Source organism: Psittacula echo (assembly GCF_963264785.1).
Source record: "Psittacula echo genome assembly, chromosome: 1".
Lineage (NCBI taxonomy): Eukaryota > Metazoa > Chordata > Aves > Psittaciformes > Psittacidae > Psittacula > Psittacula echo.
Window position 1 is genome coordinate 11,953,951 of NC_137735.1, and position 18,820 is coordinate 11,972,770.

At 38.4% G+C, this 18,820-nt stretch overlaps 1 protein-coding gene across 1 annotated transcript in view; it reads right to left on the minus strand.

Moving 5' to 3' along the window:
* Nucleotides 1–18,820, minus strand: part of SORCS2 (sortilin related VPS10 domain containing receptor 2) — a gene marked incomplete at both ends in the record, with an annotated part of 556,540 nt that overhangs the window by 60,591 nt on the left and 477,129 nt on the right. The window contains 3 exons of the mRNA XM_080638949.1: nucleotides 5,547–5,649; nucleotides 7,019–7,165; nucleotides 11,984–12,163. Coding sequence (XP_080495075.1) covers nucleotides 5,547–5,649; nucleotides 7,019–7,165; nucleotides 11,984–12,163 — 430 coding nt within the window. The remainder of the gene's footprint in view (nucleotides 1–5,546; nucleotides 5,650–7,018; nucleotides 7,166–11,983; nucleotides 12,164–18,820) is intronic.

Below are 18,820 nucleotides of genomic sequence, written 5' to 3' on the forward strand. Positions count from 1 at the left end.
CTCCAACACATGACACAGTCTTTTGTTATCTAGTTTCAAGAGGTTTTGTTTGTAATACAGAAGCTTCTCAAGTTTGTCTTACGTTATTTTATAATCTTTCGTAGCTAAATGACAGGAACAGGAAAGAAGACAACCCTTCAATTGCTGTGTGTGCTTCAACTTTGCTTTCTGCATTTCTTATCCAATTTTAACTATTTTGTTGTTAAAGGCATTATTAGAGGTTCATACCTTATATGGTATAATAGGATGGCATTATTTGCTAGCACCACAAGTATATGAAATAAGGGAAGACCACAGACTGTCTGCAGCTGAGGCACGGTGGCATGACTCCACCATGTTCGCTCTACATAGGGCTCAGCCCCAGCTCTCCTCAGGTGGTGCTGCCATGGCCATAAGATGTATTTTTGTGAGGCTCCCCCAAAAACCCCAGTTCAAATTACCTGATATAACATGAGGGTTATGTTATAGGCCATGAAAATGGTGTTTTCACGTGATGAAACTGAGGATGTGTCTGGCATGCCCTGGTCATGATGGATGTGTCTGAGGGTAGAAAGCCAAGGTATGATAGTTTAGTTGATCTGCATAGGGTAGAAGAAGTAAACCTGGTGCTGCCTACAGTCTCACATGTGCCTTCTCCCAAAGCATGACCTGGAGAATCATGAATTGTTCTTAAACACTTCTCCTAAAGGCTTTTATCATTAACAAAGCCAAGATACTATGCTAGATGGATTCCTGGCCTGAGCCAATCTGACTGTGCAGGTGTGTTATATTCTGACACCTTCTTTCTTCGATTTAAGAAACAAAAGGAAACATTTTGGCCTGCATTTTGGACTTTTTTCATTAAGCACAGCCATTTTTCATTTCTGTTGCTTGCATTCTTATAAACCTTTTCCAACTGTGCCCGAGGATACATAAAATGCTCTTTTGCTTTTTTCACTTGTTCTGATAAAGGCTAATTTCAAAGTAACTGGGTAAAATCCCATGTTCCAAGCCTGCAAGTGTAGCAGTCCCAAAAACTAGAATACTGAGGTACTAACTATTGTTCAACATAGTTCTTCCAAGCTATCTGTAACTTTGCACATGCCATCTTAGCAGTTGGTAGCACAGGGATGGGAAAAAAAGCAATGTATTTGGTAATGACTGGTGGTCAGCCAACCTCTCTTGAAAGGTGGTGCAGCTGTGAAAAACACATACAAATGTCAAGAGTAATTAAAAGATTGTCTTTGCTCAGGAATTTTGGCTGCTTCTTACTGGGTCACACAAATATGGGAGATTAATTTACAATTGATTATTAATTTATATGTTTTAAGCCCTACCTATCACTGCATTTACCCATGTTTTTGTACATGATTTTAGACATGCTTACTGTGAGAAGAAATAATCCCCGTATGCAACACTTTGATAATCCTTCTAATATGGAAAATCTTTTCCAGCCACTTAAATTTAGCATACAGGCAGAAACCTGCTCCAGAGAGAGAGATCTGCCTTGGCTAGATTACTCTTAATTAATGCAGTCATAACATCCCTTCAGTCAATTCACAATAAGCTAAAATTTCATGATTTGTAAACTTGTAGTCACAGTGTAGAACAAACATACAACCAATCTGTGTTTAAATGTCCCAGGATAGACATTTTTTGCCTGACAAGCTGAAGATGTGATTCACACCATCAGAATGGGGAAACATGCTGACATGAGAAAAACCTAAGGGAACTGCAGGATCTTCACTCCAGAATGCACTAGGAAATCACCTCCCTGTTCCCTCACCCTTTTTACAGTGGCAGCCCGGAATGTTACTTTTGTGAAAAATGACAGAAATTTATCAGAATGTATTTCAGCCTGATATGACAAAAAGGAAACTGAACTTTCCCAGCACTCCCTCAATTTGTGTGAATGTGCGGAATTTACTGCTTGCTTGATTTGCCATCTGGATTGGAAGCTAAGCAGACAATTATTGTAAACTAGCACCTGAAAAATCTACACTTCTCTAAACATTTTTTCATAGAAAAGTCCTTCACAAGTTTATGGTAAAAATTTGCACATCAATTGACACACATTTCATAGCTGATGCTGTGAGAAACAGAAACTGTTGCCAAGATTAAAATGTACAAAAATCAAATATAAATGCAAAATCCTATTACATTTCTTAAAGGGAGCAAAACAGTTATTTAAAAGAGCACTTTAATATGCAGCTGTAAAATTTAATATTCTGTCTGCACCATTTATATATACATAAGCTAAAAATATGCATTCCTCAGAACTATTTATGCAACTTTAATAGAGTGGAAATTTTATTTGTAAATATGAGTTTTAAAAGATGCAATGTTAAAATTCTATTATTGCATTTTTCTCATATTCTCTAGGCATTCACGCTGTGACCCATTTATCTACTTTTTAAATTAAAACAATACTCAATAGTCTTTGTGATCTGATTTTCAAGCACAGTGTCAAAACTATCCTCAAATCACAGGCTAGGTTTTCCATTACCACAAGCAGCTGTGTTGTGTAAGCTTCTTATAAAGTGGCTAAACTCCATGTCCAAGAGTTGTTTGCTCGGGTGGGTGGTTTCTGCTTTTTGATTGATGCTCACAGTGCTTTCATTGAGAGGATGAACTTCATGGCTCTTATGTTTAGAAACTGATTTTTAGTTTCTAGTTCTTTTCCACTTGTTTACATCACTTGTTTCTATCCCATGGTTACACTTTCAAGGAAAAAAAAATCACATTCTCTATTGTCCTTTACTTTTCTCAGTTAATGGGGTTCCTCTTGTAAATATTTGTTATTTCCATTAACTGCCAAGTAGTCCTTCTTAGCACCTGCTCACTGGTCCTGAAAATTGATGATCAGAATTGTACATGTTCCCATTAATACGGCTGCTGTACAGTATCTTGCCAGAGTGTATTTCCCTCTCTCTGTTGGCAAATATGTACCTAGTTCACCCTCAGAATGCATTTCCCTTTTTCACAGCACAAGGCACTGATGGTTCCTAGACACGTGATCAAATGACATTCACAGATCTTTGTCATATTCAGTCATTTCAAGATGTGCCCTCCCTAAATACAACAGGAAAATTCCAGTAGTGTGTGATGTGGCCCAAATAATCTGATTTCTGTTTGTGTAAAGAGCCTAGTACGTCTGTTGATTTGCATAGCATTATCAGTTTCAACGATCAGGCCAGAAGAAATTCAAGCTCATTGTATGTAAAGTATTTCTGATAAGAAGTGTAAGTTTACAAGGATACCACGTTTGCCAGACAAGACTGAACATGTGCACTGAATCCAGATGACCCGAGCATCCAAATAACATGAATGTAAATCAAAATCTGAGTTGATTCAGGTTGTTTGCTGGCAAGGAGATGCAGCTGCTCTTCAATATTTTCAAGAGTCTAGAGTAAGTCCCTTGGCTGTGTTTGCAACCATATGACCTTCTACCAGAGAAAAGATGTACTGAACTACTCTCAAGCAAGCTTTTCCCACTTTAATGCCATCCGTACCAGCTTTTTAGCCAGCTAGGAATGAGGGTGCCTTTCTATCATATCCATTACATTATATGATGCTCAACAATCAAGTCAGATTTAAAATATTAGTTCAGTTTTTAATGATATCTGGATTTCATCAGAAAGACTCTCTCATGTTCATGTTGAGGAAAGCAGTTGACAAGTTTACGTACTTGGCATAGTAAGAATATGTCACAATGATAAAATCTAACCCCATTATAGGCAGGAATTAAGGGAAAAACGCTCTTCTCCAACCTGCCATTCCTAATATAGTCTCATAGAACAGCGCCACTTAAAATACCTCCACAAAACTCCACACCAAAGGAAAAATAACCCAACATCTCAATGAATAGCAATTCATCACTGATATCCGATTATAAAGCAAAGAGAGAGAAAAATGAAATAGAAGTAATAACTAATTAATTAAACCTCACTGCTTAATTTGCTACTAGAAGACATTCAGGTACAATATGATTAGGCTAAAATTAAGAATCTACATTAGGAGTAATTTTATGTAATAAGACCAACCCCAAGATTGGAGTTATTTTTTTTAATACTAAAAATCATAACTTAAATACCTAATAGAAATGTATCTACAAGGGCATTGTATAAATTCTTAGTCTTGTTCCTGTCAATAAAAACATAGCAGCTTTTCACTAGGCAGGTCTGCCTCCAGTAAAATACTTTAAGCTCCATGTAAACTAGGGGAAAGCTTGAAATCTTCAGTCACATTGAAGTAATGGCAGCTGTCATTCTCTTTAAACATCAAATATGCTCACCTTTATATTCTCAGGAAATTTTCAATTTAGTAAGCCATTTAAAAGAGACCAGTGTAAGTTAAGGCAGAAACCATTATTGATTAAAAACAGATACATTTTTATGAAAACAGAAGCAGTACATGGTGTGTAATTCACCTAAACATTATCTATCACATGAGAATAAAATACTGCAATTTTAAAAAGGCTCTTAGAACAGTGAAGATTTCAATAATTTTGAAACAAAGAAACAGAAAATTAATTAATAGATGAATCACAAGGGTACAGAGTAAAAGAGACTTATGTGAGTATTTTTCTTGATGAGTAGTCAACACTGCAGTGGAATTTCTTTTATTAAATGCCACTTCACAGTACCATGGCTTCATCCATATGTGTGTTATAATGGAGAAGCCACAACCAGCGTTGTTCCTAACACGGAGACACATTTGTCTCTTTCACGTCATCTCTCTTTAGCCAGAAAGGAATTAATAAAAATTAGAAGACAAATTATCTGTATCTAGGCTTAAAGAACAAAGGCCTGACTGCCATTAAATCAGTTTATTGGATTTCCTGGGCTATTCATGGTGCTGGAGGCCCTGCTTCCAGAGGAAAAAAAAAACCACAATGCACGCCAAGTCCTTCAGCCACCATTACTACCTACCATCACACTAATAGGGAAGGAGATACTATACAGCAGAGAAGCATAATGTATCCAGGTGACTGTTACAGATTTGTCATAGCAGACATAGTTCTCAGACTTCAATCAACTTTTATGATATTGTTTGATTAAGATATAGAGTCATAGAATGGTTTGGGTTGGAAAGGACCTTGAGATCATGTAGTTCCAACCCCTCTGCAACAGGCAGTGACACCTCCGACTAGACTAGGTTGGTCAAAGCCCCATCCAGCCTGGCCATGAACACTTCCAGGGATGGAGCATTCACGGCTTCCTTGGGCAACCTGTTCCAGTGCCTCACCATCCTCATAGTAAAGAACTTCTTCCTCATATCCAAACTAAATCTCTCATTTAAGTTTGAATCCATCACCCCTTGTCCTAACACTGCAGTCCCTAATGAACTCATTATTGCCATGATTGTCATGATTGCCTCTCTGGCAATCCTTAGAGGCATCCTTCAGATACTGGAAGATCCTATAAAGATTCTATAAAGGATTATTCTGCAGGGAAAGCCTTATTTCAGCAATGTTTGTAGCACAGTACTGTTATAAACCAAAAGACTATATCTACAAAGAACCACTGCTACATTTCAGATCTTTAAAAATAATGTCTTGCATTTACCTGCCCCCATTATGAGCCCTGGTGCAGTGTCCTTCGTGTGCACTGTTCCTGACACATAGGGATTGTCTGCCCAGCGGAGATGGAGGTGAAGATAGCAGTCAGGCTTGTAGGGGAAGGGGAAAACAGGTATTAAAAATGATGTGTAACAATTATGCTCCTACAGTAATGAAAGCCCATTCAGAGAGCAGTTTCAGCAAACATGTCTTCATAGAGAAAGAGAATAGCTGTTTCCCATGGAGCCAAATCCCAGTCTGAAATATCAGCCTTAGCTTTCTCATGAGAATCTCTGGTGATGTCTGCGTAGTGTGCCACTGTCTCAACAAAAAGATTGCCAAACTCAAAGAAGTCAGGATGAAATTATTGTATAAAAACCCCTTCTGACAGAATAATTGCTTAAAAATGTTAACCAACAGCAACAAGTATTGCATGTTTGTTGGTCCCAGGCAATTGGTAAAATTATTAAAACCAACTGTTTGTACTGAAATTTTCTTTTTTTCTTAGAAAAAAAGTGGTATGAAAAATAGGACGAGGACTTCTGGACACATCCCATCATCTCTCCCTGCTAAGCAACTTACTGCTTCTTGCTCTTTGTGCAGTGCCACTCAAAGGTCATATTGCTCACAGCAATCTGACCAGGAGCGGGCTGCCAGCACTGCCTGCAAGCTGCTGCCACAGCGATTTTTCCATTTGTTTCATAGCATTCTGGATCAGGCCCTGCAGGCTTAAACCATGTAGCACAGTCTTGAACTCTTCAAAAGGAAGCCAGCAGCTCCAGCCATCCATTTCTGCTGTGCGCAGAGAGATCAAAGCAGAGCTCTGGCAGTGGCAGGACTAAAAGCATTTATTTCGCCCAGCAATGCAGAGCTTGGAGTCTCCAGGAGCAGAGAATCAGTGAGAAAAAGACAAGGTTTTCACTATAGCCTCACAAATAACAAAGTGTTATAGGTAGCTGCACAACTGAAATAAAATCATCTGACAAAAAGACTTTTTCATTGCAGTTAACTGCAGTGTTATTTCCAAGCAAGTTCCCTTTTACAGGGAGCCAAGGGGTTACCTTAGTTTAAGATGAAACAAAAATATGAAAGAAAGATGAAAAGAGAAAGACAAAAAGGTGTTGGTAAGCTTCTTATATCCAGATGATCTGCCCCTTATCTCCAGGCACAAATGACTGTTGTCATGATTATTTATAAACTGGGTTGTGTGGTTGATGCACAAGAAAAAACGTCCCCTTTGTGTCAAAGTGATCTAAAATACAAAATGCAGTGCAACAGAGAGTCCTGACTACTCACTGTACAAGATGGCTGGACTAATCACTTGTGAAACCACTGCTTATGCAATGCAAGCAGATTTGCCTATTATTTTGGCTGGTAAACAGCACAAAGCTCTCAGACTATTGGAACTACTTCACATCCTGCCATACAAATAATCCTTGTGCACTTTAAAGAAAGGATAGGGTGAAAAGAGCCACTTACAGGTTTGCAGTTTGTTGGCTTGCCATTCATATCGATGTCTGGAGGGTTTAGAAAATCCCAGTCACGGCCTTTGTTGTAGGTTATCAGAGTTGTAACTTTCCCATCAATTTTCTGGTTGGCCAAAAAGACTCCTTTTACGCCTCTGACCTGAAGCACACAAGAGAGAGAGAGCTAATGACTGGCACATACACATTTTTTTTTGACAAGGATTACCTCTGATTACTGCTCTTTCGTGGCTCTGGACTGTGTACATGAGGTAGGTTCTCCACTAGGAAAATGAATGATACCTTAAAAAAAAATAAGGAAGGCAAAAGGATAAGAGGAAAGTGAGAAAGGAGGAAGAAGAGGAAAATTACTAACCGATTTTTATTTCTATATGCATTTCAAAAGGATATACAGTTCATTCAGTGTCAGAAGGCTGATCAAATTACACATTTAGCTTCCCTTCACTTGTTTAACTTATGGGGAAAAAGAAAAAAGTTTACAGTGTCTCTCTTCTCTTGGGCAAACTTAAGTTATTTTATTTTGAAACAATTTCCATTAGAAAACTATTACAACTAAAGAGTGTCAAAATTGTAATAATCGCACCTTAGTATGCTTAGCTCTAGTCATAATAGTTATTTTGTATTAATATTCCACCCAATGGCATGAGATGAGATCTTGTATTAAATCTGAAGGTTTCCTTAAGAGTGCTCTTGTTTCCCTTGCAATTATTTATGAGGCTTCTTGAATTTTTGAGAAATACTTGACAATGTATATCAACACGTACACCACTTCCAACATAGTATAGCTCTCTAACCTGCTAATGTGTTGACATATAGTCAAACTGATGCATTCATTACAAATAAATGCACAAGAGAGCCAGCTCTTTGCATGATCAGGAATACTTGCCTCGTGCTGATGTGATTCATTCCTGTACTTACTTTTTATTTTGTATTTTAAATACTTACCATTTCCTTTTGTTCCAACTACCTGTTATTAACTCCCTTTGACATTCATTTGCAAAAGTTTGCATTAGGTTGAAGAGAAGGCATCCCTTCCAGCGTACTACAGATACGATAACTATTGTTTATAAATATATGCTTTTTTCCTAAGGACCTCACCCAAATCTACAGAGAATAAAAACGTTCTGCTGGTTATGGTAACAGCCCTGAACTTGGAAATATAATTTTAGATAACTAAGTTCTGTATAGGCATTTTAATACTCCACACTCTCATGAACACTTTCTTCCTTAAACCGCATTCATGTGTGGTTGGCTTACTTATTTCCAGGGTGCTGGAAGCTCAGAATCGCCTCCAAGTCAAACAAACTATAAAAATCAACTGCTTTGCAGTACAGGTGAGAAAAGGATGGGGAGGGAAGAAATGAGGAACCTGCTTTCTTTACTTTCAAAGCATTTTCATCTTGCTAGGGCTTTATTACATATTGTACCTTCCAGAGATGGCACAGCCATGAATATGACTGAAGAGCTTGGCAGTTCAAACATTTATGCGGGAGTGTAGACTTGGGATTCAATTTCTGTGCATCTCTCTTCCAGTGAACACAACATTAAATATTTAAGCAATAAGCAGATCACAGACTACAACTGAGGTTTCCCTCTTCATTTGTGGATGGTAAAAACAGTGCTGCATCATGAATACTTTTGTTTCCTCTCTTCTTTTCCTCTCATTCTTTTTTAATGAATATTTAATGATTTCATATAATCGTCAAATGGGAGTCAGGCTCAATTTTTTCTCCATTCCCACTCCCAGCTAACCAAGCACTAGGATAACCTTTCCTCTCTCCAATATGGGACATTAGTGTTTGAGTCTATCAGACACAGAAAGGTTATGAAAAAATTTCTTCCAATATCTCAGTTAATTTCTCTCACTGCTGCTTATAAGATAAAAGCCAACCAGCACTTCAGCAGCTATATTTTGAATTAAATGTTCGAAATAGTACCAAACTTTCAGGCATCTATCTTCAGAGCAAGTTCAGAAGTTCGGAGTGGTGCATTAGCCTAAAAATCTAACTAACATCAAATTATAGTGTGTAAAAAACTGCAGATTAAAAATACTCCACCGCCTCTGTAGGATTTTTATTTGTCCTGTGACTGACATACGTATGCGCCTGACTCTTTCTGTAAATGCTGTACGCCATATCTGCCTTCTGGATTCAGCTGTGATGTTGAGGCACCCAAATGCTTCTGTACTTTCTCCTCCTTGACTTAGTTCCCTAATCTAAAATTGGGAGATTAGAATCTTTCTACCAAGAAGGGAAAAAGAGTGACATTAATAATAAGTTGGTATGGAAATGAAGACATTTCAACCCTGTGGAGTGTTCAGTTACTTGGATGAACAGTCCAGTAGCTGCCCAAGACAGATAAATAGGAGGAAATTCAAAAGTGTTTTTCTTTTAATTTTCTTTGGACTTTTGGATTATTTCTCAGAACACCTATTTTCCACAACAGTTCAGGTGCTACCTCTTCCCTAGTACTCTTAGAAAAGCACTTTGTACCTTATAAAACTATTTTCTGAACAGGTTTTCTTCTATGACTATGTAATCTGTGACACATTATTTATTTTATAGCCAAACAATATTCTATGTTATTGGTAGCAAGAAGCACAGTTCAGATGGTCTAACAGTGTTTACTAGAAGCAGTTACTGAAATACAAAAAATATTGCTATACAATATGAGTTTGTGATTAAAATGTAAATGTATACAATTTGTTGTTTGGGAAATAAAGCAAGAATAATGTATACTGTGACTTGTGTAGCTCTTATCTGTATCAGGAGTCACAGCAAGATCCAGTCTAGAAGAATTACATTAGTGTGCCCATTTTGTAAATATGCGTATATCAAATTTGTGACTGGCTCACTGTGGCATCACTTGATACAATTTCAAGGACATGCTCGTTTTGGAAAGCCATTTAATACTTCTCCTTTCTTTTTCTTTCCTTGTTTGAACAAGTATATGTGAATAACTCGCCTTTCACACCCACAACATGAAAAGAAATACAATATAAAAAAGATAAAGCATGTAAAAGAAAATTAATACAGACAGGTAGAAACCTCTAGAAGATTTTGTAGCAGGTGTACACATAAAAGATTAAGTGAGGTCAGCAGAAGATAACAGAGACGAACAACACAAATTTTAAGTAAAATTATGCACTGATGGAAAGAGAAATTGTCAGCTGTTGAGGACTGTTGTTGTCTCTGTGTTGCACTAAAGATTCCTCTTCCCAAGAGGGGATACTTGCATTAAAATGCCCAGAGAGAAAACCTAGACTAAACAAAAAAAAAAATCCCATCAAGAACTGCAATATGTTATATTAATTAGCTATTTTGTACACTGTAAGCAACCCATACATTACTTGTACATGAGTATTTGATCACATTCTAGTAAAGAAGATGAACACTAACTGTTTATCATATGAGCTATCTAAAGAAAGCTGTAGGCTTTCTTATTGTAAGCAAATATAAGTGTTCTCCTATAATGCAAATCTGTTCCAAACATAGCTTTAAAAATTTAATTGTATGGCTCCACGTGTATTGTCTTTCAATTATCATGTGCATATTTTCTTTTTAATGCAACCCTACATATTAATCCAGCACACACAATAATATAGGATCTCTCTCTCTCGTGCATTATCAAATATGCCCTCAGTAAGACCATGAAGTTCTGAAATCACCAGTGAAACTGAATTAAGTGAATAACTTGCAGACAAAAGGACAGCCAGTGTTGGCATCTGTACAAACTTACGTGAAATTACATGCTACGTGTGACATAGGGAGTAGAGATCATACCTGACTACCTTTTAGCTTCGTGTCACGCAGGAGTGACCAGGAGCAAAGAGATGTAAACTAATGCCCTCAATAAATCACCTTGTGGGAATGTGGCTACACACAATGTATAGCTTCCCTCATTAGGAAGCCTCATTTATAAAATGGTAGAGTCCAGACAATAATCGGTGATAATGATGAACCTTTTCTGGTTTACTACAGCCATTTGGAAAGAAAAAGATCAACAAAGATAGAGGAGATAAGGGGGAAAAAATTGCTATCATTATCCCTCACCAAGAAGAGTCTAATTACAGCCATTTAACAACTCTGTAAGCATATGATTTGTATCCAAAGAAATCTGGTGCTCTTACAAAGACTTTTACTTATCTTTTTTTAATTAACTAACACCAGGCAGATTAGAGTGTAACAGTGGACAAACTGGGTTAGACCTAAGATCCGTAATTTTAATATTCTGATAATGACCAGTCCTATGTGCTGCAAGAAAGAACAGAACAAGAACAAATGTACACCTTATTACATTTAAATGTCATCATCAACAGATGGAATTGAGAACAGTTTGTGCTACTCTTCCAAAACACTATATTCTTCACTCTTTTACTTTGCCAAGTACGCTGATATTAAAATCCAAAATAAATTTGTTTACACGAGAGTTTGCCTCATACCAAATGCTGTTGGCACAAGATACCTACTGAAAGCAAGTGGATTTGCTAACCAGCATCTAATTTTGTCAGTTCTTCACTTGATAGAGCTGACACACTGAGCACAAGGCTCACAGGATCAAAAGATTCAACTGGCTAAAAGATGTGTTGCTCTAAGTCAGGAAGTGTATCACTAAGTCACCTAGAAGAAAAAAAAGCTCTATGTAGGCAGCTGTGTAACCGTGCTTCAATAATAACCTGTGCTGCCAGCTTCACTTTTCAATATCTTGAAAAAAGACCCTCAGCTAATTGTGATTTTGCACATCTGTGGAACATCTTACCAAGTATCTAGTTCCTAGAGCACACAGCACATTAGCAGGGCAAGAGGGAATCATGTAAGTAGTAATGCATTACTGATAAGTCCTTTTACATGAAAGATAACTGTGAAAATACATTAATGTAAAATTAATTACACTCCTAACCAGAATAAAAAGAATTTAAACTTCACACAGACTACATACACTGGAAAAGATAAAGACCTACCTCCAGAATGTCTATCAGGACATTCTCTTCTGGCTGCTTTGTGCTCCGGACATTCTCCAGCAGGATAGAGTAGTAAACACCTTGCGGGTCAGACTGGTACAGGTTGTACGTGTCTGTCTGGTACCACTCCTGAACAGCCACAAACACCTGGTTTTCATCTGTACTGATTATTTGTAAATCCTGGAGAAAAAACGAGACACCGAATTGTTAATTTTTCCATCATTTCTGGTTTATAATCAATAAGCTGGCCAGGAGAGTTTAATATGGTGGGACAAAATATACATCTGAAATTCAGTAACAGTAATCTCTCAACTCAATACTAATCAACATGCTGTACCCCACCACTCCGAGGTGGCAAGTCACTGCTTTTTGACCACAAAAAACCGCAAAACAGCATCAGAAAGATCAAAATTCTAGATAACTTTTAGTTTGCTGATGACACCAAGCTGTGTGGTTCGGTTGATACGCTGGAGGGAAGGGATGCCATCCAGAGGGAACTTGACACGCTTGTGAGGTGGGCTGATGCCAACCTTATGAAGTTTAACCATGCCAAGTGCAAGGTCCTACACCTGGGTCAGAGCAATCCCAGGCACAGCTACAGGTTGGGCAGAGAAGAGATTCAGAGCGGCCCTGCAGAGAAGGACTTGGGAGTGTTGGTTGATGAGAAAATGAACATGAGCCGGCTTCAGTGTGTGCTCGCAGCCCAGAAAGCCAACCGTATCCTGGGCTGCATCAAAAGGAGCGTGACCAGCAGGTCGAAGGAGATGATCCTGCCCCTCTACTCTGCTCTCGGGAGACCTCACTTGGAGTATTGTGTGCAGTTCTGGTGTCCTCAACATAAAAAGGACATGGAACTGTTGGAACAAGTCCAGAGGAGGGCCACGAGGATGATCAGGGGACTGGAGCACCTCCCATATGGAGACAGGCTGAGAAAGTTGGGGCTGTTCAGCCTGGAGAAGAGAAGGCTGCGTGGAGACCTCATAGCAGCCTTCCAGTATCTGAAGGGGGGCTATAGGGATGCTGGGGAGGGACTCTTCATTAGAAAACTGTAGTGACAGGACAAGGGGTAACGGGTTAAAACTTAAACAGGGGAAGTTTAGATTGGGTATAAGGACGACGTTTTTTACTGTAAGGGTGGTGAGGCACTGGAAGAGGTTGCCCAAGGAAGTTGTGAATGCTCCATCCCTGGCAGTGTTCAAGGCCAGTTTGGACAGAGCCTTGGGTGGCATGGTTTAGTGTGAGGTGTCCCTGCCCATGGCAGGGGGGTTGGAACTGGATGATCTTAAGGTCCTTTCCAACCCTAACTATTCTATGAGTCTATGATTCTAAAATGATGAATGTGGAAAAGCTGTGATCTGCTTTTCTGCTTTGACTTTTATAAGGAATGATTTCTTGAAATAAAGAAAAAAAAAAAAAAAAGGAAAAGAAAAATAGTAAATGGCTTTCCAAGATCTGGATGAGAGTCAATGAAAGGCTGAAACAACGTAAACAAAGCTAATCTAAAAAATAATTTTCAGGTTCCTAGAGAATTCAGAATTATTTTGTCCACGGTGAAGCATAACATAGAACAGAGAATCAGATATAATTTACAGCAGTTACACATAGGAAGCAGTACATATCCTGCATGCAGCTCATGTATATTATACTATATAAGGCTAATTTATCTATGTAGACAGATCCACTTAAATATTCAACAGTAATAACATGAGAATCAACATTCTGCTTTCATTTCCTAAGAATTTCAGGCATGGATATTGCAAGCAGCTTGCTTTTGCTTTTCTTCACTCCAAACTTCTTTCTCAGACAAAAAAAAAAAAAAAGCACAGCTGGGGAAAACAATTTAACACTAACATTAAACAGAAGAAATAAATCAGGAAGTAAGAACACTGAACTAAGCTTAGCAAACAGAGGAAGATGATTGCAATATGATATGGCAGCATAAAGGCAGCTGTTGGGACTACATATGAAATGGCATCTAGGCACAGGGACTTAAACTTGCAAACTCTCTATGATTTTGGTACTTAACCAGGACACTATATCCAGTTCTGACATCTTATTACTGGAGAAAATAACTAAGGCAAAGGAAGGAATATTAAATAAAGCTACCAAAATATCAAGAGAAAATGAGTTTGGAAAAAAACAGCCTTCTTTTTTTATTACAAGAAGAAAAAAAAAAGGCAAAAAAAAAAGAAAAAGAAAGAAAAGAACTTTTTAAATCTCTAAGACAGAAATAAAATAAATTCTATGAGAATTCAGCTAAGACTGATGAAACTGTGACTAACAGTGCGTATCTGAATACCTGGCAAAGCAGGGTAGTCACACTTCAGGCAACGTGCACGATGTGACTGAGGCCATTAGATTTAAAAAAGACATAAATAGAAATAAAATAATTGATGAAAAAACTCTAATATGAACAAAAGCTGGCTATTAAGGAACTAATTATTTAAAGTATTTATACATGTGACATCTCAAAGAACTTCAGTGAAGTCTCCTATCAATGACAGCTCAATGCTGTTTTCAAAGACTTTCATGTTGAACTATGTACTAAAGCAGATATTTGCTTAGCATCCCACGAACAGTTGCTCTTTCCTTGCACTCAAAAATTACTCAGAAGCAGAAAGTCTAACAGAAATGCCTGCAAAACACAGCAACCAATCCCAACAGGTTTTTGAAAAGCCCCTTAAGTGTATGGAATGCTTTGTCTCCTGCCTTAACCAGGGCTACATGAGGCTGGGTAGCCCCACATTACACTGCACCTAATGCTGAATTCATCTCTTCTTTTGCAGTATGAGAAAACTTCCCTTGATTATCGAATAAGTAAGGATGGAAATGAAGCAGAAAGTCAAAAGAAGAAATAAAGGAAGTTATCTTTTACTGTGAAAATCTCTATAAAGCCCCTACTGTAATGCGATGCCAGGAGCTTTCAGCAAAATTACCAGCTACGTTATTATCATAAACCATTTATACTGTACCATAAACAAATGCAAAACTCCAGTGAATGGCACTTTCCTTGCCCCAAGCACCAGTGGTGGCAGAGGTGACAGCTGCCAGGACGGGAACAGTTTTGGTTCTCATATCTCAGGGTGAGGCAAGAGCTGCCGAGCCAGCGGAAACAACGCACAAAGAGCCAAAATGTGTGGTGCAGGACAGGAAGATTAATTTTGGAGGGATTAGGTGAAGGAAAGAGGGGTTGGACTGCAGAAGTTTACTGCAGCAGATAAGAGTTTAGTTTTCTCTTGGCAGTGACTGTTACCAAGAAAGAGATTTGTACACGCAGACTGCCAGATGCCAATTTTTTCCTGAGGCAAGCACATGACAGATCCTGGTTTTAGCAAATGAAATTGTCCTTCATGGTTTTGAACTTTCTTCCTTCCATTCAGAATTTACATTTTCAGATTTCCATTTCAGCCTTACCACTATTTTCCCTTCACAATGATTTCTTTTCCCTCAAGAAGCAAACCAGTCAGACAATAATCCTGCACAACACTTTCTGCCTAGTCATGATATAACCCTCTTGGAAAATTAATTGACAAAGTTAAGAAAACTGCAAATTTCATGCCTGATTCTTAAATTTAACTTTCAAAACCCTGGATGACACAGACTGCTGAAAATCTAGCTAAAGCAAAGTCCTGTCACTCTTGTACTATTCTTATCCTGGAACAATGAATTTAAAAAGAGGAAGAAGACATTGATTGACAAATACAGAGGCCACGTCTTCAGTGTGCCAAGTCCAATCCTCCAGCCCAGCTACCTACTGTTCAACAGATGACAAGCACACGAAGATGGGATGTCAGCAAATATTGCCACATAGAATTTACTGTCCCTAAAGAGCTAAATAGTAAGGACACCTGAGAAGGAATGCAAGGTTTTATTGTTTTATCTATTTCATGGCCACAGATACTACCTTAAGCTGTAATTTCAGCAAATCTTGTAAGGAAAACATTTATTCTTTGGTGATTTCATGCTTGGACTACTGTAACTGCCTTCTTGCTAGACCTCCTGCTTTCTCTCTCCACAGTCTGCAGGCTACTCAAAGTCCTGCTGATCATCTAATTTTTCTGTAATTATGCTATTCACACATGATTTATTCAAATTCATTTATAAAGATCTTCTTTACTGATGTGAGAGATCTTCAGGATTCCTTACATTCCTTACATTCCTTACCATCACTACTCAGATTTTTATTAATCTCCAGACTGCTTTTTGTGCACACATTCAGTATTTGAGTTCTTGTGCTTTCATTTCCATGCTCAAATCAGAGTCCACAAACTCTCAGGTACCCCAAGAAAGCATAATTTTCCAGATTTGCTGTGGCAAGCATGTTGTTTCCTCTGTCACATGCCCATTCCTCCATGGACTTCCCTTCTCTCATCTCTGCTGCTTTACCTTTGCTCTGTCCTGTCTGCCATGTCTTCTCTGTTCCATGTCTTGCTGCCCAAGCATCCATTCCCTTGCCATTCTCACTTCTATTTTTTCCCCCCCACAAGCTCACCAATGGCAATTTGTATCAGCAATAGACTGACTCCCAAATACCAGTATTCTCCATTTACTTTATCTCATCTTCTCAGGCTGTAAGCTTTTGTACAGTTCTGAAATGCTACTAGCTGTATTGTCCAAAACAGTTTGAGTAAATGTATCAGAAGCATAACAGATGTAAGCACTCAAAGCTGTGTAGTCTCAGCCTTGACCTCCAAATGCATCACATTTATACCCCTGTAAACTCTTAAGTACGTTCAAGGTAACGGAATGGCACATATCCCAGAGATAACATTCCTAATCTTCCTTGTCCGGCTGAGTAAAACAGTGCAAGGAGAGAAATCAATTACGAGTTACACTGTGAAGAAAAGAACAGTTCCTTGAACCTACCTTGGATCGATTTGTACAACTGGGGATCCATATAGCTGCTACAGCTCAAGTTTACTGCATACTGCCATGACACTGCCTGGGAAAGGAATACTTCTCCTGTATCAAATATCACTGCTACCTGTATTTCTATGTTCTTCCCCTTTATTCTTTGTTCAACAGCCATTCCAATGGACTTTAAGAAGAATGGATAAGTAGTCGTGCTACAGCTGCAAACTGCTCTTCTGCCTGGCACAGAGAACCAACTTGATGCCTCAAAAGCGGCAAACGGCAGAGATGGTGAAGTGGCTACCCAATCAGAGAAACAGTTCTTGGGAGACTAAGAGCCTTGCTAAATGAGCTCTCATAGCCTCAGTCCTTCATAATCATCACATGGCCAAAGCCTCAAGAGAACTTTGCTGACAAATGGGCTGCAGGAATCTCTCCTGCCATTTCTGCTGCTAACAAATGGACCCATTTAAAGAATCCTTGAAAAAGCAAGAGGGAGCTTAGCAGAGAAGGGAATATACGCTTCAAAAGGTTGATGGCAAATTATGGAAAAGGAATAAAACTGCTGAAAATATCTTACTCTTGAAAGTGTTACATCTATTATTGAATGATACACACTACCTTGGAAAAAAACCTCTGGTTCAAACCGTGACGTATTTCAGGCTCAAGGTAAAGAAGAGGTGGGCTTGTTTCAAGCCCTCAGGAGAGCACAAAGTGATAATCAAATAAAAAGCATATATGGAGTTGAGAAAAGGCATGTATAGGAGACTCCTATTACAAGGAATATATGAAAGACTAACACCTCTAAGGCAACAGGATTTTTTTAATCTTTTATTTCTGTTTATTTTCCCCCTGTATTCTCTTTTACCTTTGTTACTCTCAAAAAGTTTATGTTATTGACTATTTCACAAGATTGAAAAGACATACAGAGATACAAATAGATGAAGGAAGCTTTTTCCACACCATAGGCTGTCAGAACTAAACTCGCTAAATTGTGGTAGGATATCACAGACAATAGAGCTCTCACATTAAGATTTTGTAGCTGGCATGAACAAATGCAGAATCAATGAATGTCCTGTATCAGTTCATAAAAGGAGGTAATTATCAATGGAGTTTATTTACAAGAGGTAGGAAGGAGACTCAGAATAATTAAATTATTCCAAATTCCAACAGCAAAACTACTATGGTTTGTAACAGATTCCTTGGTTTGGTCAGCAATTTTGTTAACAAATTTTTCGCTTAAACTCTCAGAATGAACTCATTTCCACTTTTCCTGTTGATCACATTAGAGCATGACTCAACATCCTGAATAAGGACCAGAACCCAATGGACTTGTCCTTGTCCACACCACACTTCTCTAGAAGAGGGCAATCAGAGCTGCAGGAGCTTTTGTGAAATACAAGTGTGATGACTCTCTGGACAGGGCTACAGCCTGTGCTGCTGAGCAGACCTGCTCTCCAAGCATGGGCAGCAGAGCCCTTGTTCCAGGTTGAAAACAGCCCAGGAGGAATGCTGGAACTCCCTGGAACACTTCTGCATGCCTAGCCAGCCATTTCAACACACAAATGCAATCCTGCTGTTCTTGGCTTGATTTTCATTTCATATTGCCTTCCTACAAGTTATTAACTTATAATCTAGTTTTAGCAGCGCAGAACAAGCAGTCTTGGGGAAATGGAATGTAGTATAAAAAACAATTCCTTTTTTTAAAACAACTGCTCTGAATTTTCTCTTCTGCTTTGAGGAGCATTCAGGCAGCCTTCAATATGTTTTTACCAACCTTTGCTACCAACCTGCAGCAACAGCTGGCACTTGACTCCAGTCAAATTCAGGAGACAGCTGTGTGATTCAATGTAGTGTTAGTATTGAACAAGCTACTAAAACAAAAATAAATATAGCTCTTAAGAGCTCTTTTAGCTCTTAGCAGCACAGAAAAAAGCCAAAAGATAACAAAATTTACCTGAATTCTGTTCATTAGATGGTCACTAA